The 26,635-nt window shown below is 37.1% G+C and overlaps 2 protein-coding genes across 6 annotated transcripts in view; one reads left to right on the top strand and one right to left on the bottom strand.

Annotated features, from left to right (window-relative positions):
• Positions 1 to 18,478, bottom strand: part of TMTC3 (transmembrane and tetratricopeptide repeat containing 3) — a 65,564-nt gene extending 47,086 nt beyond the window's left edge. Inside the window, exons 1-3 of one of the 2 annotated variants that reach the window (XM_029206474.1) lie at positions 18,187 to 18,478; positions 3,585 to 3,801; positions 744 to 962 (exon numbers count right to left, since the gene is read on the bottom strand). In XM_029206474.1, coding sequence (XP_029062307.1) covers positions 744 to 962; positions 3,585 to 3,773 — 408 coding nt within the window. In that variant the 5' untranslated portion in view covers positions 3,774 to 3,801; positions 18,187 to 18,478. Of the gene's footprint in view, positions 1 to 743; positions 963 to 3,584; positions 3,802 to 18,186 lie in introns of those variants that run through there. The other variant, XM_029206475.1, reaches the window with a different exon arrangement.
• A 155-nt stretch (positions 18,479 to 18,633) lies between these two features.
• The window catches only part of CEP290 (centrosomal protein 290), a 96,842-nt gene continuing 88,840 nt past the window's right edge, over positions 18,634 to 26,635 (top strand). For 3 of the 4 annotated variants that reach the window (XR_003791103.1, XM_029205374.1, XM_029205372.1), the window contains exons 1-6: positions 18,634 to 18,773; positions 19,305 to 19,434; positions 19,586 to 19,663; positions 20,644 to 20,713; positions 21,079 to 21,125; positions 22,840 to 22,983. Coding sequence is in view for 3 of the 4 variants with exons in the window: in XM_029205374.1 (XP_029061207.1) it covers positions 19,333 to 19,434; positions 19,586 to 19,663; positions 20,644 to 20,713; positions 21,079 to 21,125; positions 22,840 to 22,983 (441 nt within the window). In the remaining variant the exon portion in view is untranslated. Of the gene's footprint in view, positions 18,774 to 19,304; positions 19,435 to 19,585; positions 19,664 to 20,643; positions 20,714 to 21,078; positions 21,126 to 22,839; positions 22,984 to 26,635 lie in introns of those variants that run through there. The other variant, XM_029205373.1, reaches the window with a different exon arrangement.

Here is a 26,635-nt window from a genome sequence, read left to right as displayed (position 1 = left end):
CATATAGAAGAATGTTCAGCTAGACACCAAAAGTTTCAAGATACTGGGAGAGACACACAACTCCCCTCCAACACACACACACACACACAGACACAGACACACACACCCCGGCAGAGTTTAAGCATACAGACTCTTGTTTAAAATTGAAAGCTTGTAACAAAGCAACTGAATAGAGTCCTCTTTGCTCTGCTGAGAGGCAATTCTGGAGTCTCAAGATTACCAAGAAAAATAGTTATAGTTTGTGAATATGCTGGTGATGAGCATATTGGCAATAGTAGAGACAGCTCACAATTTTTAAACACATGGCAATAGAAAATAAGAAATTACTGAGCATCATTTGTTAGGATATCTGTCCATGTTTGCATATATTTTGATAAATTTTGATCCCTTACATAAGTTTCTCTTATTATTTTCTGTCCTTTGAAACAAAAAAAATGCCAAGTTGACAAATATTTAAAATCTTTATTCATAAAAAAATTAGCAAAGAAAATTACTGTATTCATTTATATTTTACATCGCTAAAGTTGAGTGATTACATCTTATGTTCTTGAATAAATGTTTGTTTCAAAATTTGTTTTAAGGAAAGTTAGACTCTACACTAATAAGTTAGACACTGTACCAAAAGGAGTCTTCAAATACTTGGATTAAAGTCATGGTTAATTTTTTTTTTTCCTTAAAAATATATACCATTATAGACACGTATAGGAATAATGCAAAAAACATCAATTTATAGTTTTACTTACTGCTTCTGTGTGTATTGGGTGCACTGCAAAAAGTAAAGAAGCAATCACACTACTCCGGTTATCCAGAAAGAGTTTGCAGACTTTAAGAAATATCACACTAACCACAGCATGAAAAATCATATTTAGGAGATGATATGACATAGGTTTCAGTTCACTAAACAAATAATTTAAGCGAAACGTCAATACTGTTAAGGGACGGTAAGACTTGTGGCTTCTCTCCTAAAAGGAAAAAATCATCATCAATCATTGATTATTAAAGTATCTCGGTTCTTCTGGGTACATGAACTAATCACTGCTTTTACTACATTTGGCTGAGAAATAACAGTAAAATAATGAAATGTCCCAAGAATAATACAAACATAAAAGATAGCTCTATGTGGGGTTTTTTTGTGTTTTCCTATTTCCTTTGTACAAAAACAAGGCAATTTCATCTCTGATATATAGTAGTCAAAGAATTAACAGTAAAAGAAGACCTAACTACTAATTCCTCTTCAATGTACAAATTTTAAAAAGTAGGACAATAGTGATATTAATCAAGTTGTAGCACAGGATTTCTTTCCAAAACCAGCTACCCAAACTATTACCAATACAAGCATTTATGTAACTGCTGGCTAGATCTTCAAAAGAAAACATAAGAACAGAATGCTTACCCAGTGCAGTTTAAACAATGATGACTCAAAAAGGTACTGTCTAGTTGTCTTTTGAAACGACACCTCCATAATGTATAAACCTGAATATATTAAACCAAACATACTACACAGAGAGTAATACAAGAGCAAAAACTTTCTTAGAGAATAGATATCTTTGTTATTGCAGTCTCTATTGGCAATAAATCAAATTCTATGTGAGGTACTGAATTTCTTTATAAACTAAAAGTTATATTTAACAAGAAATATTTTTACTCTAAGACAAAATCAAACCAGATTTAAGAATAAAACACACAAGTTAAAAAGATATAAAATATTATCCTATTTATTTTTTGTAATTTTTTTTTAAGATGTTGGGGGTAGGAGTTTATTAATTAATTCATTTATTTTTGCTGTGTTGGGTCTTCGTTTCTGTGTGAGGGCTTTCTCTAGTTGTGGCAAGCAGGGGCCACTCTTCATCGCGGTGTGCGGGCCTATCACTATTGCAGCCTCTCTTGTTGCAGAGCACAGGCTGCAGACGCGCAGGCTCAGTAGTTGTGGCTCACGGGCCTAGTTGCTCCGCAGCATGTGGGATCCTCCCAGACCAGGGCTCGAAGCCATGTCCCCTGCATTAGCAGGCAGATTCTCCACCACTGCGCCACCAGGGAAGCCCTATTCTTTGTAATTTTTTATAAAGGCATCCACTCACCTTCTTTGCTCTCCTACCTCTTACCATAATTTGCTGTAACTCTGGTATATAGCTATAGACTTAAGCCTGCTCATCCCCAATAGGGAACATTAGGAAGCACAAGAAACAAACAGTTCCCATTTTGAAATTAAAAGCACTTTAATATCTCTGTCTGTATTGACTATACACAACATGAGTGCTATCTACCTAGAATGCATTTTCCTGCTTGGCTAATTCCTGTACATCCTTCGAATTTCACCTCAAGCATACAAAATTGTTTTTAAAGGCAATGTACTGAACTGAAATGACTTGTAACAGAAAGCAGAAAAATGTTGTAGAAACCTTTTGGTTTCAAACCTTTCAGGTCAAAATCTAATGACATGATTAAAATCAAAATAGATATTAGCATAAATTGGGGGAATGGACATATTTCTAAGAGTCTCTGGGGATAAAGGGTATGGGTAGAGGGGAATACATTATCTAGAATATATGTTATAATAGTACCATATTTTCCCCTTGTTATCAAAAGACTTATTTCTTCTAAAGGCTAGAATTCGGTGAGAATAGGGAAGGTTGCAGGAAAATAAATAATCTGCTTATTTAATAAGAAAAAATACTTGTTTGTGACGAGAGGAATGAAAGATTCCATACCCCTCCTTGAGAAGCTTCCAGATTTGGAGAATGCGGAAAGGGGCCAAGAATGACAAATGACAAAAAGTGTTATATGTTATGTTTCAACAACTATGTGCTATGTACTACAGACAGATTAATTAATCCTCAAGGTATTATTCTTTTATAGATCAGGAAAATGCCTCAGTCACCTAAAAGCTGTGTTCCCACCTATTTCACACAGCTTTTACATGATAGAACTAAAATTAGAATCTAATCTTTATGATCCCAAGCTAACAAAGATTTAATCCCAAACAGTTTACCAGTGACCTTCAAAATAAAGTTACTGGCAAAGTAAAAATATCTCCATAAACATGAACTAAACTTTTGGGTTCTCAATATAAAATCAAATTAAGTATTAGGTAGGAGATATGGCACAAATTAAAATTTTTAATAAATCATTTTTTCTGCAGAAAAACAGGCAATATGTATACTTTGCATTTTTACCCTTAAAGTCTAATCTATTTATATTGAAGTTACATATATTTTTAAATGGTTAAATACCACAAGCAGTCATCTCTTCTGCCTGACTCATAAGAGAGAAAAAAGAGAAATAAATTCAGTTAGATTTGTGTTACGCCTACTGTTCTAACACATTTGGTTTTTACACACATATATTATTTTTAAAGAGATTAAGCCAAGGTACACAACCAAGGAAAGAATCAAGTACTATAAAAAATATGATCACATTTTCAACTTCCTATCTAATTTATTACAAACATGTCTCGTATAAAATTTTTGAGGAAAAAAATCCATAATTACTATGATGATGGCAATGCAATGTTGATAAAAAATTAGGAGTACTAAACTACCGGAATAATTTAAAATCTGAGATACATATAAGTAATATATACTTACTTCAGACATAGGGGTTCCCCAGAAATCATTCTGAAATAAAGTTTTTAAAGGTGTAGATGGATGCAGGTCTTTATTATCCAGTATTGCTGACACATCATCAAAAACAAAACCACAAAAGAGGCTGTTCCAATAGCAAGCAGCAACTACGCCTATTATTAAGGTTACTTCTTTGAGGTTAATATCAGCCATCTTTTCCACAAGCACTTGTGGACAAAATCTGGGGGGGAAAATCATGAAGATAAAATGAAATAAGCAACATTTTTTTCTCTAATAAGTATAGTTTTAATAGAAGAATAAGCAAAATAAAGATAGAATGCTAATTCTCACAGAGAATTAATTCTTTAAAGCTCAGTTCAAATTCCATCCACTTAAGGAGTATTAGCTGACCACCTCTCCATATTCCTAACCTAAGACAGAATTAATTGCTCTTTCATGTGTGTTTTCATACCTCTAATACAGCCTTTTTCACATCACTCAATCTTTAAACCTATCTCTTTAGCTAACTAGATAGTGAACTCCTTATCAACTGTCACAGGTCAGGTCACCTGGGAAACAAATATATATAAGATATCGAAAAAAAAACCTGGCATGATGTGCTCCAGCAGTATCTAAATGAATCCTTGTGGGAAAACAAATACATACTTAAAAAGACACTGATCATGGGCTTTCTGAAATGTAAATAAAGCTGTTTAAGTACCTTATGACTATAAAGATCAACTATTACCTAAATCAGGAGTCCAAACTTGAAGCCTGAAGCCCTGTTCAGCTTGATCAAAAGCCTTTTAAAAATATCTGTCTTGCATGCCTTTATGCTAACTGTATACTAGCCAGTTTAACTACTGTTCCTTTATCTTTTACTGGATTGAGTTATTTGATGGACTTATCTGCTTGGCCCCTGGGGCATAGGAGTAGTTTATGAAACAGATATAAACTATGGTTTTTCTTCTTCCCATTGCAACAAAAGCTTTTAATCTAGAGACTGGTCTTCATGCATGACAATTCATAACTAAGTCATTGCTTTAGAAAAGATTCAGTGAGGGAATGTTTATAGAGTAAAAAGAACTATATGAACTGGAGGATACTGGTGAATCAACCCTACTATAAAAATAAGGTTTGAAGGTATACTCTAAAAAAACAAGCTGATGAGATACTTTTCTAGCTTGAGTAGTGTCATTAGTATCACTTTAGTGTTATCACTTGTGGAGGGAAGAATAATGGTCCCCCAAATATGTAAATCATCTGAACCTGTGAATATGTTACCTTACAGAGCAAAAGAAACTTTACAGGTGTGATTAAATTGAGGATTTTGAGATAAGGAAATTATCCTAGATTTTCTTGGGTGGGCCAATTCAATGATAAGAGACCTCACAAATGAATGAGGGAGGCAGGAGACTTGAAAAAGCAGAGGTCAGAGTGATATGATGGCTGCCTGTGGGCCACAAGCCAAGGATTGACAGCAGCCTCTAGAAGCTGGAAAAGACAAAGAAACACATTCTTCATTAGAGCTTCTAAAAGGACCACAGCCCTACTGACATCTCAATTTTAGTCTAGTGAGATCCATTTTGGACTTCTGACTTCCAGAACTGTAAAATAATAAATTTGTTATTTTAAGCTACTACATTTGTGTTAATTTGTTATAGGAGCAATAGGAAATTAATATATCACTCACAGAGCCAGAAGATCTGGAACCAGAGATATATCTGCAGGAATTCTTGTCAGATCAGAGAAGAATAAGGTAGAGACCTTAAACCAGATATGAGCTGTATAAGAATATATATATATATATATATATATACATAAACACCTATGGGAAGGTATTGAAGTTTCTTTAGAATGAGACAGAAAAATTTCAGAATACATTAGACTTTTGAAAGAAATGTTAAACTGAAACCAACAAATCAGAAAGGAAATTAGCTGTACCTTTTGAAGAAGTCTAGTTTTCAATTAACAGAAAAATTATCTAAGAGTTTATCTTGAATCCAGAAGAAATTTAGCATCTCTAAATGGTATGGTCTTGTACACATTATTATCAAAAAAAAAGTTGATGGTGTGTGTTTAAAGATTGGAGAGATCTGGCTCAACTTCTCAACCACAGTAAAATGACAGTCAATATTTTTTTAAAAAAAGAAGGCTATAAATTCACAAGGATAAAGACAATTGGAGAGGAGACCACAGCACATTTTGGAAGCTGGAAAGATAAAATGTTTAATAAGTGACTCAATAGAGATCAAGAAAGTGAATCCTTACCTGAAGGGGGAAAAGCTGAAAAGTTTTCTGCACTCCTGCCGGCATCATCTCAAAAACTGATGCCAAGGATCTCAGGAAGTAGGGCTAGGAACAGATGGACCTCCCGGGTGGGGCAGTGGCTAAGAATCTGCCTGCCAATGCAGGGGACATGGGTTTGATCCCTGTTCTGGGAAGATCCCACATGCCGCAGAGCAACTAAGCCTGTGTGCCACAACTACTGAGCCCTTGTGCTGCAAATACTGAAGCCGGCATGCCTAGAGCTCACGATCCAGAAGAGAAGCCACCGCAATGAGAAGCCCGTGCACTGCAATGAAGAGTAACCCTCAATACCCTTCTTAGTATAGTTTTAGACCCTCCAGCTATCTTCTACCAGTTGAAAACAGAATGTTATAAAATTTTACAACACTGGAAACAAAGAGAGGGTACTAAAAGCTTCCAGAAAGAAATAATGCAGGTTCCATACCAAAGGTTACGAATCCAAATAAATCACTTTTTTTTTTTTACCAACAACGTTAGAAGCTGGGGGGGCGAAATTCAGAAAACAAAAAGGGAATAATGCTTCAAATTTCTAATGGATAATAATTTCTACCTTAAAATTCTATATTAATAAACCCAAATTTGCCAAGTAGAAAGTAGAATAAAAATACTTTAAAACATTCAAGGTCTCAAAAATGTACCTCTAATGTTTTTCTTCTCAGGAAACTAATAGAAGAGATACCCCAATAACATGAGGAAGTATACTAAGAAACATAAAGATACGGAAGTCAGGAGATAAGGGATGCAACACAGAACTATAGCCATGCAAGCAGGTCTACTACCCAGGCAACAATGAGATAGGTCAGCACATTCCTGAATGACAGTCCCAAGAAGATATAACTGACAGAACACCTGATGTGTTTAAACACAGCATAAAGAACTATTTTCCCTTTAAACTGTGTGTGTGTAATTGTAATTCAGAAAAACAAAACAAGTCAGGATATCCACCATCGGGTAGTGAAAATCAAGTCTTGTGTATGGGGTCACAAATCTCTCAGGTTGGGGTGACAAACTGCTGTTTGGTTAAATGTTCTCACAAAAAAAAACTTTAAAATTAATAGAGGAAAAATAAGTAAATTAAAACTATGGTTTTAATACTTTGAAATTATATTTGGGAATAAGATATATTTGATTTTTAGAGTACTTATAATGTTTAAGAGTATTTACATAGGGCAGACAGCAGAAGCAAGAAGAACTACAATCCTGCAGCCTGTGGAACAAAAACCACATTCACAGAGAGACAGACAAGATGAAAAGGCAGAGAGCTATGTACCAGATGAATGAACAAGATAAAACCCCAGAAAAACAACTAAATGAAAAGGAGATAGGCAACCTTCCGGAAATAGAATTCAGAATAATGATAGCGAAGAGGATCCAGGACCTCGGAAAAAGAATGGAAGCAAAGATTGAGAAGATGCAAGAAATGTTTCACAAAGATCTAGAAGAATTAAAGAACAAACAAACAGATGAACAATACAATAACTGAAATGAAAAATGCACTAGAAGGAATCAAAAGCAGAATAACTGAGGCAGAAGAACGGATAAGTGACCTGGAAGACAGAATGGTGGAATTCACTGCTGCGGAACAGAATAAAGAAAAAGGAATGAAAAGAAATGAAGACAGCCTAAGAGACCTCTGGGACAACATTAAACGCAACAACATTCGCATTATAGGGGTGCCAGAAGGAGAAGAGAGAGAGAAGGGACCCGAGAAAATATTTGAAGAGATTATAGCAGAAGACTTCCCTAACATGGGAAAGGAAATAGCCACCCAAGTCCAGGAAGCGCAGAGAGTCCCAAACAGGATAAACACAAGGAGAAACACACCAAGACACATAGTAATCAAATTGGCAAAAATTAAAGACAAAGAAAAATTATTGAAAGCACCAAGGGAAAAATGATAAATAACATACAAGGGAACTCCCATTAAGGTTAACAGAGGATTTCTCAGTAGAAACTTGACAAGCCAGAAGGGAGTGGCATGATATACTTAAAGTGATGAAAGGGGAGTACCTACAACCAAGATTACTCTACCCAGCAAGGATCTCATTCAGATTCTATGGGGAAATCAAAAGCTTTACAGACAAGCAAAAGCTAAGAGAATTCAGCACCACCAAACCAGCTCTACGACAAATGCTAAAGGAATTTATCTAAGTGGGAAACACAGGAGAAGAAAAGGACCTACAAAAACAAACCCCCCCAAATTAAGAAAATGGTAATAGGAACATACATATCGGTAATTACCTTAAATGTGAATGGAGTAAATGCTCCAACCAAAAGACACAGGTTTGCTGAATAGATACAAAAACAAGACCCATATACATGCTGTCTACAAGAGACCCACTTCAGACCTAGGGACACATACAGGATGAAAGTGAGGGGATGGAAAAAGATATTCCATGCTAATGGAAATCCAAAGAAAGCTGGAGTAGCAATACTCATATCAGATAAAATAGACTTTAAAATAAAGAATGTTACAAGAGACAAGGAAGGACACTACGTAATGATCAAGGGATCAATCCAAGAAGAACATTTAACAACTAGAAATATATATCCACCCAACATAGGAGCACCTCAATACATAAGGCAAGTGCTGATAGCTATAAAAGAGGAAATCGACAGTAACACAATAATAGTGGGGGACTTTAACACCTCACTTACACCAATGGACAGATCATCCAAAATGAAAATAAATAAGGAAACACAAGCTTTAAATGACACAATAGACCAGATAGATTTAATATTTATAGGACATTCCATCCAAAAACAGCAGATTACACTTTCTTCTCAAGTGCACATGGAACATTCTCCAGGATAGATCACATCTTGGGTCACAAATCAAGCCTCAGTAAATTTAAGAAAACTGAAATCATACCAAGCATCTTTTCTGACCACAACTCTATGAGATTAGAAATGAATTACAGGGAAGAAAACGTAAAAAACACAAACACATGGAGGTAAACAATACGTTACTAAATAACCAAGAGATCACTGAAGAAATCAAAGAGGAAATCAAAAAATACCTAGAGACAAATGACAATGAAAACACGACGATACAAAATCTATGGGATGCAACAAAAGCAGTTATAAGAGGGAAGTTTATAGCTATACAAGCCTACCTCAAGGAACAAGAAAAATCTCAAATAAACAATCTAACCTTACACCTACAGGAACTAGAAAAAGAAGAACAAACAAAACCCAAAGTCAGTAGAAGGACAGAAATCATAAAGACCAGAGCAGAAATCAATGAAATAGAAACAAAGAAAACAATGGCAAAGATCAATAAAACTAAAAGCTGGTTCTTTGAGAAGATAAACAAAACTGATAAACCATTAGCCAGACTCATCAAGAAAAAGAGGGAAAGGACTCAAATCAACAAAATTAGAAATGAAAAAGGAGGAGTTACAACAGACACTGCAGAAATACAAAGCATCCTAAGAGACTACTACAAGCAACTCCATGCCAATAAAATGGACAACCTGGAAGAAACAGACAAATTCTTAGGAAGGTATAACCTTCCAAGACTGAACCAGGAAGAAATAGAAAATATGAACAGACCAATCACAAGTAATGAAATGGAAACTGTGATTAAAAATCTTCCAACAAACAAAACTCCAGGACCAGATGGCTTCACAGGTGAATTTTATCAAACATTTAGAGAAGAGCTAACACCCATCCTTCTCAAACTCTTCCAAAAATTGCAGAGGAAGGAAAACTCCCAAACTCATTCTATGAGGCCACCATCACCCTGATACCAAAACCAGACAAAGATACTACAAAAAAAAGAAAATTACAGACCAGTATCACTGATGAATATAGATGCAAAAATCCTCAACAAAATACTAGCAAACAGAATCTAACAACACATTAAAAGGATCATACACCATGATCAAGTGGGATTTATCCCAGAGATGCAAGGATTCTTCAATATATGTAAATCAATCAATGTGATACACCACATTAACAATCTGAAGAAGAAAAACCATATGATCATCTCAATAGATGCAGAAAAAGTTTTTGACAAAATTCAACACCCATTTATGATAAATACTCTCCAGAAAGTGGGCATAGAGGGAACCTACTTCAACATAATAAAGGCCATATATGACAAACCCACAGCAAACATTATTCTCAATGGTGAAAAACTGAAAGCATTTCCTCTAAGATCAGAAACAAGACAAGGATGTCCATTCTTGCCACTGTTATTCAACATAGTTTTGAAGTCCTAGCCACGGCAATCAGAGAAGAAAAAGAAATAAAAGGAAAAAAAAAAGAGTAATTAACATACACTCGAGATTCTGATATATTAGCTTCAAAACTGTAATTTTAAATACAATGTTATATAAAATATATATAACATACATAATATTAAATTATTGACCATGCTATTTTTGGATTTAAGACTTTTGAAAAATATTAAGAATTTAGACAAGTTTACAAATAAATATTGAAATTTTTATAAGACCTTGGGAGTTGCTACAGCTTTTAGTTTACTAGCTTTATAAAAGTTGTTTGAGAAAGTCTTGCTTGTTAAGTTAGGCATCTGAAGTCCTCAAATAAAAATGAATATACTAAAACTATAAATGCAGTTTTAAATTCAGGCAACTTAATTAGGTTTTAAATGTAGCTGATTAAGGGTATTCAGTCCTTTCAATTATTATTTATTTGTTATACGTTGAAAAGGGATATGCTACTTTATAAACAGAATAAGATTTGTAGGTTGAATTTAAAGGCTTAAAGAACACAAGGTTATAAAATGTTACTTAAAGAAACTTGGACTGATCTCATGATTTCTAAATACAATTAGGTAATAAAAAGTTATGCAGTCACTTTAAGCTGCAAAGCAAATTCGTTCAGTAATTGAAATACTCAACTCCAACATAATAATCAAGACCCTGAACTCGATTTAACTTTTGGGCACTGTCCTCTGCTCTAGGCTTGGGATCACTGCGTAGGAGAAGCGTGTTGTTATGGAATGAGGATAAGTTTATTCTTCTCTTTCTTTACCTACATTCTTGTTAAACATAATTTCTGAGCACTATAGTGTTAGAGCAGAATGGAGAGAGAAGAAAGGAAGGAAAGCAAAAGAGCTTACTTGACCACTATATTCAAGATGAATCTCTTATAGGTGTTTGAGGGTTCTTTGGGGACAAACCCCACACCATTAGGGACTGTCACCTGAAATTCCCTTTATGTCTACTTCCTCCTTGGAAACTGGTGGTATCCAGCTTTTCTTTGCTGGGTCCCTTTGCAACCACCACCCCTACCTCCAAGCTCTACTCCCACAAGTGGCTTTTTGGGGCAGAACTTCAGGTGAGTCCACAACTGAGCTCATGAGCATGCACTAAAACTAGCTCTCTCCCTTTCTCTCATTATTAAGCTCCCTGGGGTAATGTTTTAAAATTCTCTTTTCTTGGCCTTTTATAAACTTGGTATGGGTGAGGTGTTTAAGCAGAACCAAGCAGATTTATCAATGGGGTGCTAATCTTCACTGAGTCAATGGCGTCGCAAAATGTTTACTGTTCATGACTACCACCATTATGGTTAGTTTTATGTATCAACTTGCCTAGGCTATAGTAGTATTCAAACACTAATCTAGGTGTTGTGAAGGTTTTTTTTTTTTTTTACGGTACGCAGGCCTCTCACTGTCGTGGCCTCTCCTGTTGCGGAGCACAGGCTCCGGATGCGCAGGCTCAGCGGCCATGGCTCACGGGCCTAGCCGCTCCGCAGCATGTGGGATCCTCCCGGACCGGGGCATGAACCTGTGGACCCTGCATCGGCAGGCGGACTCTCAACCACTGCGCCACCAGGGAAGCCCCCTGAAGGTATTTTGTAGATGTGGTTAACACCTATAGCCTGATGATTTTAAGTAAAGGAGATTATACTCCATAATGTGGATGGAACTCATCCAATCAGTTCAATCACCTTAAAAGCAAAATTGAAGTTTCCCTGAGAAGAAACTCTACCTCATGACTGCATTATCAGGTCCTGCTGAAGAGTTTCTAGCCTGCCAGCCTACTCTACAGATTTTGGATTCACCAGTTCCAAAATCCTCTAAGTCCATCCTTTCATATAAATGTCTTGATTTGATATATATTTGATATATGCTTAGTTATCTGGTTTGATTAAAGCTGGATATCTAAAGGGTAGGTGGGGGGGCGTCTCAGCTTGGAAAGCTAGCCTCTGCTACTTGTGGTCATATCCTTCAACAGGTAGCCTAAACTTCTTTAAATGGTGTCCTCAGGAGAGCTGGAGGGCAAATCCCAACGGACAAGCACTTTTCAAGTCCTGCTTACTGCATAATTTTTACTATCAATCAAGCAAGGTAAACCCAGAAGCAATGTGAGAGAGGTTATAAAGAGTCAAGACAGGGCTTCCCTGGTGGTGCAGTGGTTGAGAGTCTGCCTGCCGACGCAGGGGACACAGACTCGTGCCCCGGTCTGGGAAGATCCCACATGCCGTGGAGCGGCTGGGCCTGTGAGCCATGGCCGCTGAGCCTGCACGTCCGGAGCCTGTGCTCCGCAACGGGAAAGGCCACAACAGTGAGAGGCCCGTGTACCGCAAAAATAAAATAAAATAAAAGAGTCAAGACAATACTATTTTTGAAGGTTCTCCAAGGAAGCATATTATGAGAGAAAGGGAGAGAGTGCGCTACTTCTCATGCATGTCATGAGCTTAGTTGTGGAGTCATCTTAGGTTTTGTCCAAAAAAAACCACCTGCAAGGGAAGAGGTTAGGGGAAAGGAAGAGGGTTGCATAAGGACACAGATAGAGGGCAGCATAATTCACTGGGGGCCATTATTGTAACAATGTAACACACCACTGTTAAATGTTAGTTGTGAGAATGCTATAGACTGGATGTTTGTGTCCTCCCAAAATTCATGTTAAATCCTAACGCCTAATGTAATGTCATTTGGAGGTAGGGGGCCTTGGGGAGGTGATCAGGTCATGAGGGTGGAGCCTTCATGAATGGGATTAATGCCCGTATATAAGAGATCTGAGAGAGATCCCTTGCCCCCTCTGCCACGTAATGACACAGTGAAAAGACGCTCACTAGGAACCAGCTCCTCACTAGACACTGAATCTCCTGATGCCTTGATCTTAGACTTCCCAGTCTTTAGAACTGTGAGAAATAAATTCCTACTGTTTATAAACCACCTAATCTAGGGTATTGTGTTAGAGCAACACGAACAGACTAAGAGAGGGAACTTCCAGTTCTTTATCTAGGCACAGAAGCATATTCACCCAGATGCACATAGTCTGAGCAGATGGAATGATTGATTTATGTTTGCTTACCAAAATGGGATGTCACTATATATGTGCAAAGAATCCAAACGCAATTGAAGACCACTCATGAGCACATTACAGGCATGCAAAACAATATAATTCCTTCAACAAAATTGTACTGAATGCTCACTTTTCCTAATACTCCCACAGTACAATTATGGAAAAAACAAGCCTAGAGGAAAAGTTTATATGAAATCTGGGAATATTTAGTCTGGAAAGGATAGTCTTCTCAGCTCAATAATTTCATGATTATATCTTTTTCAATAAGTAAAACTTTGGCTTGCATAGTTTGCAAAGTCTGTATTCACAATGACTCCTACTAATCTTTCCAGTCTCCTCATGTTGGGAGAAGACAAGTGTTTGCTTGCTGCACACTGATTCCTCTCCACAAGAACAAGGCAAAACAAAACATTTTCTGTACACAGTGGAGACTAAATTTCTTACGGCCATGCTTTATGTTAGAAGCTGGAAAAGTAAGCTACCATTCATTTTCTTGATAAGACAGCATAAAAGGAATGGAGATTAACATTTGGAATATAGGTTGATTGGTACATAGAACAGAGGTAGCAATTATAAAAGGCAAGTCTTTTTTTTTTTTTTAACCTCTTTACTGGAGTATTATTGCTTTACAATGGTGTGTTAGTTTCTGCTGTATCACAAAGTGAATCAGCTACTCGTATACATATATCCCCATATCCCCTCCTGCTGCATCTCCCTCCCACCCTCCATATCCCACCCCTCTAGGTAGTCACAAAGCACCGAGCTGATCTCCCTGTGCTATGCGGCTGCTTCCCACTAGCTATCTATTTTACATTTGGTAGTGTATATATGTCCATGACACTCTCTCACTTCGTCCCAGCTTACCCTTCCCCCTCCCCGTGTCCTCAAGTCCATCCTCTACATCTGCGTCTTTATTCCTGTCCTGCCCCTAGGTTCTTCAGAACCATTTTTTTTTTAAGATTCCATATATATGTTAGCATACAGTGTGTTTTCTCTTTCTGACTTACTTCACTCTGTATGACAGACTCTAGGTCCATCCACCTCACTACAAATAACTCAATTTCGTTTCTTTTTTTATGGCTGAGCAATATTCCATTGTATATATGGGCCACATCTTCTTTATCCATTCATCTGTCGATGGACACTTAGATTGCTTCCAGTCCTGGCTATTGTAAATAGTGCTGCAACGAACATTGTGGTACATGACTCTTTTTGAATTATGCTTTTCTCTGGGTATATGCCCTGTAGTGGGATTGCTGGGTCGGGTGGTAGTTCTATTTTTAGCTTTTTAAGGAACCTCCATACTGTTCTCCTAGCGGCTGTATCAATTTACATTCCCACCAACAGTGTAAGAGGGTTCCCTTTTCTCCACACCCTCTCCAGCATTTATTGTTTGTAGACTTTTAAAAAGCAAGTCTTTCTTGTGAAGTGATTTTGGTCATCTAATACTGCTCATAAAACAACAGAGATGAAAGAAGGCAGATTCAGGCAAGCGTTCCTGTAGTAAAGCCATTTATAAAATTGTCAGCTAATTTCCCTTGGTGAAAACTGAATGATTCAGAAAACTTCATGAAAAATAATAGTGGGTCTTAGTGATTTTCTCAAAATTATATATAGTGAGCAAATGAACTAGAACTTGAGTTAAATTTCTTAGTTAACAGTTAGATACAAACATATTTTAGTGCATTAGAGCCTAGACCCTAGCTAACTTGTTTCCTACTGCATCCCTGGTGTCTAGCACAGTGTATAAGCCCAAAAATATTGTTAGAATGAGTAAAGTAATAAAACTTAAGCAAGATTTTGGGGCTTCCCTGGTGGTGCAGTGGTTGAGAGTCTGCCTGCCGATGCAGGGGACACGGGTTCGTGCTCCGGTCTGGGAGGATCCTGCATGCCGTGGAGCGGCTAGGCCCTTGAGCCATGGCTGCTGAGCCTGCGTGTCTGGAGCCTGTGCTCCGCAACGGGAGAGGCCACAACAGTGAGAGGCCCGCGTACCACAAAAAAAAAATTTAAGCAAGATTTTGCACTTAGTCGGGACTGTAACTGAGACCTGGCTTACAACCTTAGCTTCATTAATTATTATGAAATTGCTTAGGTTCTCAGAACCTGTTTTCACTTCAGAAAAATGAGAATAAAACTTGCCATTACGCCAGGTACCTTCAGTTCCTGAGAATGTAAATGTGAATAAGAAGGTGAAGAAAGTAAGGATAGAAAAGATCAACACAGACAAAATGAAACGAATAAATAAATAAATAGAAAATAACAGTTGTAATGAATGAAAAAACAAGAAGAAAAATAAGGTGTTGCAATAAAAATAACAGATTACTACTACAAAAATAAATATGCAATTTTAAGCATAGTAAATGACATAATATGTGCTCCAGAAACATTAGCTTTCATCTCTGCCTTCCCCTACTAAATTATGAATTAAAAACAATGAATGAAAAAAAATAAAAACAATGAATGTGGGAATTCCCTGGTGGTCCAGTGATTAGGACTTTGCACGCTCAGAGCCAAGGGCATGGGTTCGATCCCTGGCTGGGGAACTAAGATCCCACAAGCCATGCAGTGTAGTCAAAAAACAAACAAACACTGAACATGAAGAATATCTAATTCAAATTCTTGAGTAATCAAAGTTACATAATTAGAATATGATGATATTTAATGTAGATTGTAAGACTGAAGAATAAGTACGTCACAAGTACTGGCTCCCAGCATGCCTGAGAAGGCAATATAGCAGTTATGAACATATCCTTTAGCCAGAAAGATTCGTGTTCCATCATACCATTTAAGTTTGAGCAGAGTATTTAACCTTTCCAAATTTTGCTTTCTTAACTTAGCTGGAAAATGAGGACAAATTAAGCAGCTATTTCATTGGATTGTTATGAAGATTAAATAATGAAAAAGCTATAGTAATCAAAATAGTTTACAGCTAGCATAAAAACAAACACGCAGATCAACAGAACAGAATAGGGAGGCCAGAAATAAACAAAGGAACCAAGAATATACAATGGGGAAAAAATAGTCTCTTTAATAAATAGTGTTGGGAAAACTGGAGAACCACATGCAAAAGAATAAACTGAACCCCTATTTTATACCACTCACAAAAATCAACTCAAAATGGATTAAAGAATTGAACTTAAGACCTAAAACCATAAACCTCCTGATAGTAAACAAGGGGGTAAGCTCCCTGACACTAGTCTTGGCAATGATTTTTTGGATTTGAAACCAAAAGCAAAGGCAACAAAAGCAAAAATAAATAAGTGGGCCTATGTCAAACTAAAAAGGCTTCTGCACGATAAAGGACACCAACAAAATGAAGAGGCAACCTATGGAATGAGGGGAAATATTTGCAAAAATATATATATGAAAACAGGTTAATATCCAAAATATATAAAGAACTCTTACAACTGAATAGCAAAAAAAAAAAAAAAAAAAAAAAATCTGATTAAAAAATGGGCACAGGAACTTCTTTCCAAGAAGACACGTAATGGCCGACAGGTACATGAAAAGGTGCTCACCATCACTAATCATCAGTGAAACGCAAAGCAAAATTACAATGAGATTATCAATTACTTTACACCTGCTAAGAATGGCCATCATCAAAAAGAGATAACAAGCATTGGCAGCAAGGATGTGGAGAAAAGGGAACAGCTGTGCACTGTTGGTGGGAACGTAAATTGATGCAGCCATCACAGAAAACAGTATGGGGTTCCTCAAAAAATTAAAAACAGAACTACCATACTTTCCAGCAATTCCACTTCTGGGTATATATCCAAAAAAAACAAAATCACTATTTTAAAGTGATATTCATTCAGCATTATTTACAATAGCCAACCCATAGAAACAACCTAAGTATAAATCGATGGATGAAAGGATAAAGAAAATGTAGTATATACACACAATGGAATATTATTCAGCCACAAAAAATAAATCTTACCATTTGTAACACCATGACAACACGGATGGACCATGAGGGCATTACGCTAAGTGAAATGCCAGACAGAGAAGGACAAATACTGAGTGATCTCGTTTATACGTGGGATCTAAAACAACCGAATTCATAGAAACAAACAGATCCATCAACAGGTACAAACTTTCATTTAAAAGATATATAATTTCTGGGGATATAATGTACAGCATGGTTTAAAAAAACGTTAATGAACAGTGTTTGACATATCATGTTTCAGTAAAGGACTAGACAAAATTATAATTCCTACAAATCTGATGAATGTCTTTAAATGTATCTCACAAAATCAGTATATCTGTTTTTATTTTCTACTGAGCTATTTCTACTGAACGGTTTGGAAAGAAATCTATTGTTTTCAAAAGTAAACTTCAATATCAATTATAGGGAATAAATGCAAGAAAGTGCTTAAAATAAATAAATAAATAAAGATGAGAGGCACTGCTCCAAAGAGTTGAAAATGTCATTTGGTTTTCAAGTCTACATCTTCTTAAGAAAGTTTTCCTAGTGATGTATCATACTCCAGCACGGCTGAGCAGCCAGATGAGCAAAACTTGCACAAATAAGAGCTGTAAACACCTGAGAAGGCGTTTTCATAGGAAGGCACTCTCCGTCACCAAACAAGTGACAGCAACAGGGCTGGTGAGTACTGAGGCCCCTTCTCTCTCCACCCCCCGCAGTGGCCTGGGTAAGTTATAACCTCTCCTCTCTAGAACCTTCCCTCTACACCTACTAGCTCCTCAACCTTCAAGTCCTTCAATCCGCGAAGGTAATAGCGCTACAGGTAAGGCGACCAGGATCAGAAGATGCGGTGTCCCCAATTCCTCACTCGCCGCCAAACCATGATCGCGGCCCCCAGTCCACTATACAGATAGATTCTGATACAGAAGAAGGCTAAAACTTTTTCTTCTTACAGAGGGCACCACCCGGAGCGTCGCCGGCAAACGCCCAAGGAGAGGGCGGGGTCTTCCCACCTCTTCAGACTCCGGCCCCAACGTTAAGAGCTTCTTTCAGTCGGGATCGCTAACTTCAACTCCTCCCCCACCGCTGACCGAGAGCCCGACCTCACCTGGAAGCGGTTCCACCAGGGAATGGCTTAGAGAAACCTCGGGAAGAGCGGTCCGGCGAGAGACGCCACCGAAGACACAGTCATGGTCCGCCTCGTTCAGCCGACCAGTGCAGACACGCCTCGGCCGCCGCGCCTCCCGCCTCGAGGCGGTTCCCCCGCACCCCGGTACAGTCGCAGCCTCCCGCACTGCACGCCGGGAACGGCCTATCTCCACTTCTCAGACTTCAGGGGCCAGGACGCCCCGGCTTCCAAGCAGAACTGCACTCTGGGATTTGCAGTCCTCATCCCAGGCCTTCTCCCGGCCCTTAACACAGGGTCCAGGGACCTCGCTGCGGAATCTAAACGTAAAGCATCGCCCACGGTCGTGAAATGTAGGCGACGCTTGCATCCGGGCTCTTGTTACGGCCTCGGCTAGGTGGGAAATGCGTCGCTTAGCAGCCGCTGCAGCTATTACTCGCTAGAGAACAGTTGGCGGTATCTAGTGTCCGATTGGAACCGCGCCGGGGAGCCGTCAGGCGTGGCGGCGGGGCTCGGCTGGGTGGGTGCGGTAGCTGAGGGGCCGCCGCTGGATGCCAGGCTTGGTTTAGGTGGGTGGATCCTGGAGAGCGCGGACAGAGAGTTCTTCCCGCAAAGGTTCTTTAAACCTAACGGCCCAAATAAACAACAGCCCCTTAGCCTTTGATTTGCAGTCCATCTGCCTTCCCCTCGCTTCAGCCCTGGTTTCTTCGGCCCAGCTGCACTCATTTCAATCGTTTACTTTCTCGCTTTTTTTTTCCCTCCTTAATCCTAGCTCCTGTCTCAGAATCAGGGGTCAATTTCAGCCTTCCAAGCATCGCACGGTTTGGTGGTAAGGGGGGGTGGAGGAAGGGGGCACAGAATCCTAGTTCTAGCTTACATTAGTTTAACCATGGAAGCCGTCATAATTTAGCCGATAAAATATCTGATGATTTGTCGCAACTGCTGTAATTTTGATCAAGGCTATTTTACCCACATATCTGTTATACAGTTAAGGAGCCATACCTCTTTGCTAACATCGTGGAGAGTTGTAATAGCGTAATCTGTAAAAACAGTAATGCTGTTTACCTTGAAAATGCTAATACCCACTTGTATTGTTATAGAAAGTAAAGCACAGTGAAAGAATTCAAGATGCCACCTAATATAAACTGGAAAGAAATAAGAAAAGTTGACCCAGATGAGTTGCCTCGTCAAGAAGAATTGGCAGATAATTTATTGATTTCCTTATCTAAGGTACTTAATTGATAAATAATGCATAGATATATACATACAACTATGATAGTCTAAGTTGTCCCTGAAATCACTGAATGGTACAACTGGAAGATTTCTTGTATTTTGCTTAAGGGTTATAAAATATGAAATAGTTGCTTTTCTCTTTACTTAGGTGGAAGTAAATGAGCTAAAAAGTGAAAGTCAAGAAAATATGATACACCTTTTCAGAATTACTCAGTCTCTAATGAAGGTTTGTATACAGTAGGTTTTAATAATAGCTTTGACTATTAGAGAAAGTGTAAGAATCTCACCTTAGATAATTTAATCTCTGTGAAAGTACTTTGTAAAATCTAAATGACCACTAAAAAATGAGATATATTCAAATGTCAACTGAGAATTTTAGGTGAAAAACATTACTAGTTTCTGCTCTAAAGTTCCTAAAAGAGTGTGTAGGGGAAACAGAATGGTTATGTTTAAAAAAGCATAGAGAGGTCCTATGTTTATTATGTTACAGCTTGTTACAGTAGCTGACTACTTTTGGGATTTGTTAGGAGGGGAAGAGATTTAGGTGTGAGAAGACTGTAAAGGTGAAAGACTGATGAATAGTTTTAGGTAAGTGGAGGGCAGTGATAAAATGTTAAGGAGATTCTAGAGCTGGAGGTTACTGTAAATAAAAACTGGGAATAGAAAGTATGCATGTTCTTTACATTTAACGAGACAAGTGCAGAAAGTTTATAATAGCAGGTTGTAGAGGAAACAATGTTGGCTATAGTTTAGAATAGGCTGTCTAGGGCCTTTAAAGACGTATTTTATGATATCAGCAATTAGGAGCCATTAAAGGTTTTTGATTTCTAATAGATACAAAAATATATCTTAAGAGGGTTAAACTTATGAAGGAAGTTAGACAAAATTATGGACTAGAATAATGAAAATTAGAATAGAATAAAAGAGATAGTTGAAAACATTACAAAGAGAAAAGTTGCAATACTAGATGTAAGACTTGAGGGAAAAGAGGAATAAAAGATATTTCAAACTCTTAGGAATCTAGAAATAATAGCCTTAAGAAAATCATCTATTCATTCAACAAATGTTTGCTGAATGTCTCCTTGTGCCAGGCATTGCAGGCAGTAAGTACTGGGATAGCAAATACAAACAAAATTCTTATTTTCAGTGCTTACATTCTAGTGTAAAGGCATACTGAAATAACTTTTTTTTATTCTTAACGTTTAGATGAAAGCTCAAGAAGTAGAGCTAGCTTTGGAAGAAGTTGAAAAAGCTGGAGAAGAACAAGCAAAATTTGGTAAATGCCTTGGGGAAAAGATTATTATGGTGTTAAATAGTGGATTTCATTTATTCACTAAGCAGTGAAGAATTAGCTTTAATATATTGGGTTGACCGAAAAGTAAGATCTTATGGACAAATCCAAACAAACTTTCTGGCCAACCCAATATTTTATAAAATGTGTATACTCAGTTTATTTTGAAATATTTTTCTAGAACTCCTATTTCATGGATCAGGTACAAAATAGTTATTTTCTTATGTTACCTTATCATTACAACCATGATGGAATCTTTAAAACTTAATTTTATTATTTTATTGAAAATTATTGAAAAGTTTGTTTTGAGATAAATCTGACCAATTGAAATATTTATCTTTTTTTAATAGAAAATCAATTAAAAACTAAAGTAATGAAACTGGAAAATGAACTGGAGGTATGTTCTTTTGTATTCCTTAGGGTGTAATCGTTGTAAATATTATTTTCGATTATTATTTTAAAATTTTTTCATTGTAATTAGCTGGAAAAAGTCACTGGAATGATATTGTGTTTATAATTGTTCAGTATATATTTTACGTGCCTATTTATGTATCTTAAATTCTGCTAAGGATTGCACATCCAATTGTGAACAAAATAAAAACATTGAATAACCTCATGGAGCTTGTAGTACGGAGAAATATACAGAGAGATTACTATAACTGAGGTGGAATGAGGCATGTTGGAATTTGAGGAACAGTGACAGAAGGGTATAGGAGAAGAGGTAGCTTTTGAGAAAGCCAAGAGCCAAAATGTGAATGTATTGTTAAGGAGCTGAATACATTGAGATTACTGAGACTGTGGGAAAGAATGTGATACAAATGGATTAGCCTTTATAAGGAGGAAGGACCTTTTTCCTTGGTAAAAGGGAGGAAGGAAGAATGGATATGAACAGAAGCTTTTGATGTTTGTAGGTTTAGTGCCTGGAATTTGAGAGGATGGAGAGGTCATCTGCTAAAAATAAGAGTGAAAGATGTGTGGTCAAATTTTAAAGAAGTCAGATAAAACTAGAAATGTAGTGGGGAATGAACTGGAGATTTCAGGATCTGGAGTCAGATAGTTTATGTTCAAACCCTGGTTTTTTAGCATGTTAACTCTGCGAATTTAGATGGTTTATTTTCTATTCCCTGTCGTATATCCAGCTTCTAGGGAAATACCAGTCATTCTCAATAAATACTTGTTAAGTGAGTTATGAAGTAAGATCGATTCTGTGTTAGTGTTTAGCAAGGCAACTACTACAGAATAGAAGGATAGGACAGTTGGAGATGTTGGTAAGAAAGTGCTTTTTGAAGGAGGTTAAGAGTAAGAAAAGTTTAGTTAAGGTAGAAGAGTAACACAACTGTATGCTAGGGAGATGAATGTGAGACAGATTAGATGACTAAAGGATTTTTGATGTTTTTGACTATGACCCAAAGTAACAGGAAAATGAAGCAAAATGTATTTAGTCTGCTGCAAAATTTTAAAGATAATCTAATTTTGGGTGTTCAGTATGGTAGCACTAGCTACATGTGGCCATTAGCATTTAAATTAATTACAGTTAAAGTTAAGAATTCAGTTCTTTAGTTGCGCTAGCCACATTTCAAGTGCTCAGTAGACACATGTAGATAGTGGCTACTGTATTGGGCAGTGTAGAGAACATTTCCTTTATCCTAGAAAGTCCTTTTAGAGAACACTGGTCTAAATAGTCAGTGGTATGAGGGAAAGGACAGGTTAAGAGCACCATGGCTCAGTGGCTAGGGTGGAGGCTCTGGTGATTTGTAGCCTGGTTTCAGAGCTTTGATACTCAGGGGAAGCCTAGATAGTTCATCTCAAGGATCATTGTATGCCTTTGCACTTTACCCTGGTGTCTGTGGCTCAGCGGCTATAACAGAGCCTGAGTGATTGTTAATTCTTCATACTCTGGATGGCTCAGGAAGAGCTTAAGGGGTTGTCAGCCTGTGAACTAAAGCTTAAATATGCTTAATTTTAAAAAATTGTTTTTAAGCAACATGATTTTAAACATCTCGTGCTGATTATGATAAAATTTAAAGTCAAGATAATTATTTTTGTTGTTGATTCATTTGAATCTCCAGATATAATGGAATTAATTTATACTTTTGGTTTATTACTTTAAGATGGCACAGCACTCTGCAGGTGGACGTGACACTCGCTTTTTACGTGATGAAATTCGCCAACTTGAAAAGCAATTGGAACAAAAAGATAGAGAATTGGAGGACATGGAAAAAGAGTTAGAGAAAGAAAAGAAAGTTAATGAGCAAGTAAGGCACAGTTTTTTAATGACTCTTAACTGTTCAAGTTACCAAAAAACACCACCTGTTTATGCTTTTTATAATTATTACTGACAGTTTCAATTTTTATGTTTTATGTTATTTGTGGGAATTGATGTATGCTTATTGATAAGGTTTTATATAACAGTTCATGTTGTCATCATGTCTTTAAAATGTAATGGATCAGGTACATCTAGTGAATGAATATGACCTAGAGATTAATTCTTTATACATGGAGGTACCTTTTTCTCCGGATGTTAGAATTCTTCACATAAAGTTGATGATTTGATCTGGAATATTGGTATGAAGAAATTAATAGGCATTCAGAAACAATTGATTTGGGCTTCCCTGATGGCACAATGGTTAAGAATCCGCCTGCCAATGCAGAGGACACAGGTTCGAGCCCTGGTCCGGGAAGATCCCACATGTCGCAGAGCAACTAAGCCCATGCACCATGACTATTGAGCCTGCGCTCTAGAGCATGTGAGCCACACTACTGAGTCTGCTTGCTACAACTGTTGAAGCCCGTGCCCTAGAGCCCGTGCTCCACAACAAGAGAAGCCACCACAATGAGAAGACTGTGCACCGCAATGAAGAGTAGCCCCCGCTCGCTGCAACTAGAGAAAGCCCGTGCACAGCAATGAAGACCCAATGCAGCCAAACATAAATAAATAAAATTTAAAAATTTTTTTGATTTTCTTATTTTTCATAATATATTTTGGGAAAAAAGATATTTATTTGTATCTATATTAGTAGTAGACTTAGAAATTAATCTTTTAGTGATGTATTCAATAATAAGTTTTTTATTTTCATGTGTACCTCGCTTTATGTAATACGTAGGTTCTTAAAAAGTGTTAATCTCACCATTTAGTAAATCAATTCATATTTTAAACCATGACATGTCATCTTTTATACAAGCATAGTTTATTATTACCTCTTATGTTATACTTGTTATTTACAAAATAACTCATGCAATGTTCACTTAAATTTAGTTTGAGGAAAAAATTATTTTTTTGCTGATAAGTTTGTATTTCCTGTCAGAAAATAGTATGCTTTCTTTTTTTGCCTCAGCTGTCAGTGAACTTAGTACAAAATCTGGTGCCTACATGTATTAACTGTCCCATCCCTGGTGCCCAGAAGCTTTTTCTACCTTTGTGTCCTTTATAAGGTCAATATTGTATCACATCCTGATAATCTTATTTTGTCCATTGTTCTCTTGGAAATAGATGGTTATAAATTTTAAGTAAACGACATTGATTATGAGGTAACATTGCTATTTAAAAAGAATTCATCATAGACTGATTTGTAAGGAAAAGCATCCCCATTCTTGATATATCTATTTTATTATATAGTTTGGAAGTCACGTAAAAGTGAGCCATCTGTACAGTTTTTGCAGTGGAAAAAGTATGGATTGATGCCACCTGAAGGTTAGGAATAAGCTCTTAGAGGATTATGTGTTTAGTTGACTCAGAGAAACATAACAGATCTATAGATTTCTTAATCGTGAAGGGTCCAACCTATGCTATACAGTAATAGAATTGCTTAGGGAGGTGGCCGTGTATGTGTTTTTCTGGGCTATTGTTCTTTTGTCTAGCCCATATATTAGTCAGCTTCTCACCATTGATACCACACACTGTTAGCTAATCAGAACCACCATGTCTATTCATATCTTAGACTACTATCTTCATTCATAGGCACACACACAGACAACTTGAATATATGGCTTATGTACCTTTCCAGCTGCTAGATTTCTTGAAGTAGAATATGGATATGAGTTGCTTTAGCAATTTCTTCTTTGCCCTTAACCAGTCATTCAGTTTTACTGAGTACTTATAGCATTCCAGAGACTGTGCTAAATACTGAGGATACAGTGGGCAACGCTATTCTGCTTCTCAACGTTATTCACTGTCAATAACAAAGGTAACATAAGATAATATGATAGTCTGGGGATACATAAGGATATAAGAATACTCTGGAGTACTCTGGAGAGGTATACCTGAGTCAGTCTTGAGGTTCAAGAAATGATCTATAAACTGAGACCTGAAATAAGAGTTAGCCTGGAAGAGGGAATGAGATGTAGGTGGTGGTTAAGGAAAAGGCATTCTGGGTAGAAAATACAGTGTTTACTAAGACCTAGAGGTAAGAGATAGCATGGTGTATTCAGGGAACTACAGTTATTCATTCTGGCTGGAATATAGGTAAAAATAGCTAGTGTAGAGTCCTTACTATGTGCCAGATACTTTATATGCATTAATTCATTATTCCTCATTTGATACTTATATGAGAGAGGTGACATTTCCCCCAGGCTACAGATGAAGAAACAGACACAGAAAGGGTAGGTAATTGCCCATGGTTACACAACTAATAAATGATAAAGCCAGGATTTGATCCAGATTTACTCAAATTCTGTGCTCTTATCTGCTGTGCTACCCTACCTTTCCAGCTTTAACATTTATGATCCTGTAGAGAGATAAGCAAAGGCAGGTACCTGAGGAATTTGGTCCTTTTTCCAAAAAGGAGCCAATGAAGGATTTTGAACTCAGGGATATCATGATCAGATCTGTACTTTGCAAGTTTACTCTCCTTTGTGGAGAGTGGATTGAAGGGGGCCAAGACTAGTAAGGAGACATTTGTGCTAAGTCAGTGTGACGATGGACTAATTAGTGACTGAGGGGGATTAGGGACATAGACATGTTTGAGGGATGTAGATGTAATTGGATATGATGAATGATTGGTTGTTGGTGAAGAGGGAGGAATGGGTAGTCCACCTAATTTTCTGGGTTGGGCCACTGGATAGGTAGATAGCGCCATTCACTTAGAAGTGACACAAGGGGAGTTTAGAAGGCTTGTGATTATTATTTGTTTTGTACATGTTGAGTTTGAGGTCCCTGTGGGCATATTCAGAAAGGATATCTGGATAAGAAACTCAGAGATACCGGATAGATGATAAGAATTTGTGGGTCATCAGCATAGATACTGAAGCAATAGAAGTGATTGTAAGGCAGATGTCTAGGTATAGAAATGTCTAATGCAAGAGGAAGTGGTGCTTCAAGGAATAGACCAAGAAAGGACAAATATCAAGAGTATGATGTTTCAAAACCAAGGAAAAGGAGCATCAGTAGTATTAAATACTTCAGCCTTAAGTTCCTGACATGTCTCTTCTTGTTAAAATTTTCCAATTCAAAACAGGATGGGACTGTTTCTTAACTCCCAGATGATAATAATAATAATGGTAAAATTCTAAGATTCGTATAGCACATTGCATTTTATTATGAACTTTCTTTAAACTTTTTTTTTGAAAACTTTATCTTCATAAAGATGGTAAGAAAAACAGTAAACACATAGTCTTCATATAGGTTCACCTGTTAACACTGTGCCACATATGCTTTATCTTTGTACACACAGACTTATTCTCCTCCCCTCCCCTCCCCTCCCCTCCTTTCTTTTTTGCTGAGACATCAGAGTTAATTGCAGATATCATGATACTTCATACTTAAATATTGCAAATATCATGATATTTCATTCTTAAATATTTCAGTGTGTTTCCACTGAAAGGAAGTAGTTATATTTCCTTTATAACTATATAAGTAGTTATACTTTCCAATATAGCTACTTATATAATTAGCATACTCAGGAATGTAAT

This window comes from Monodon monoceros, unplaced genomic scaffold (assembly GCF_005190385.1).
Source record: "Monodon monoceros isolate NGI ecotype Baffin Bay Population unplaced genomic scaffold, NGI_Narwhal_1 Super_Scaffold_6, whole genome shotgun sequence".
Classification (NCBI taxonomy): Eukaryota; Metazoa; Chordata; class Mammalia; order Artiodactyla; family Monodontidae; genus Monodon; species Monodon monoceros.
Note: the sequence above shows the minus strand (reverse complement) of the source record. Positions and strands in the feature narration are given on the sequence as shown.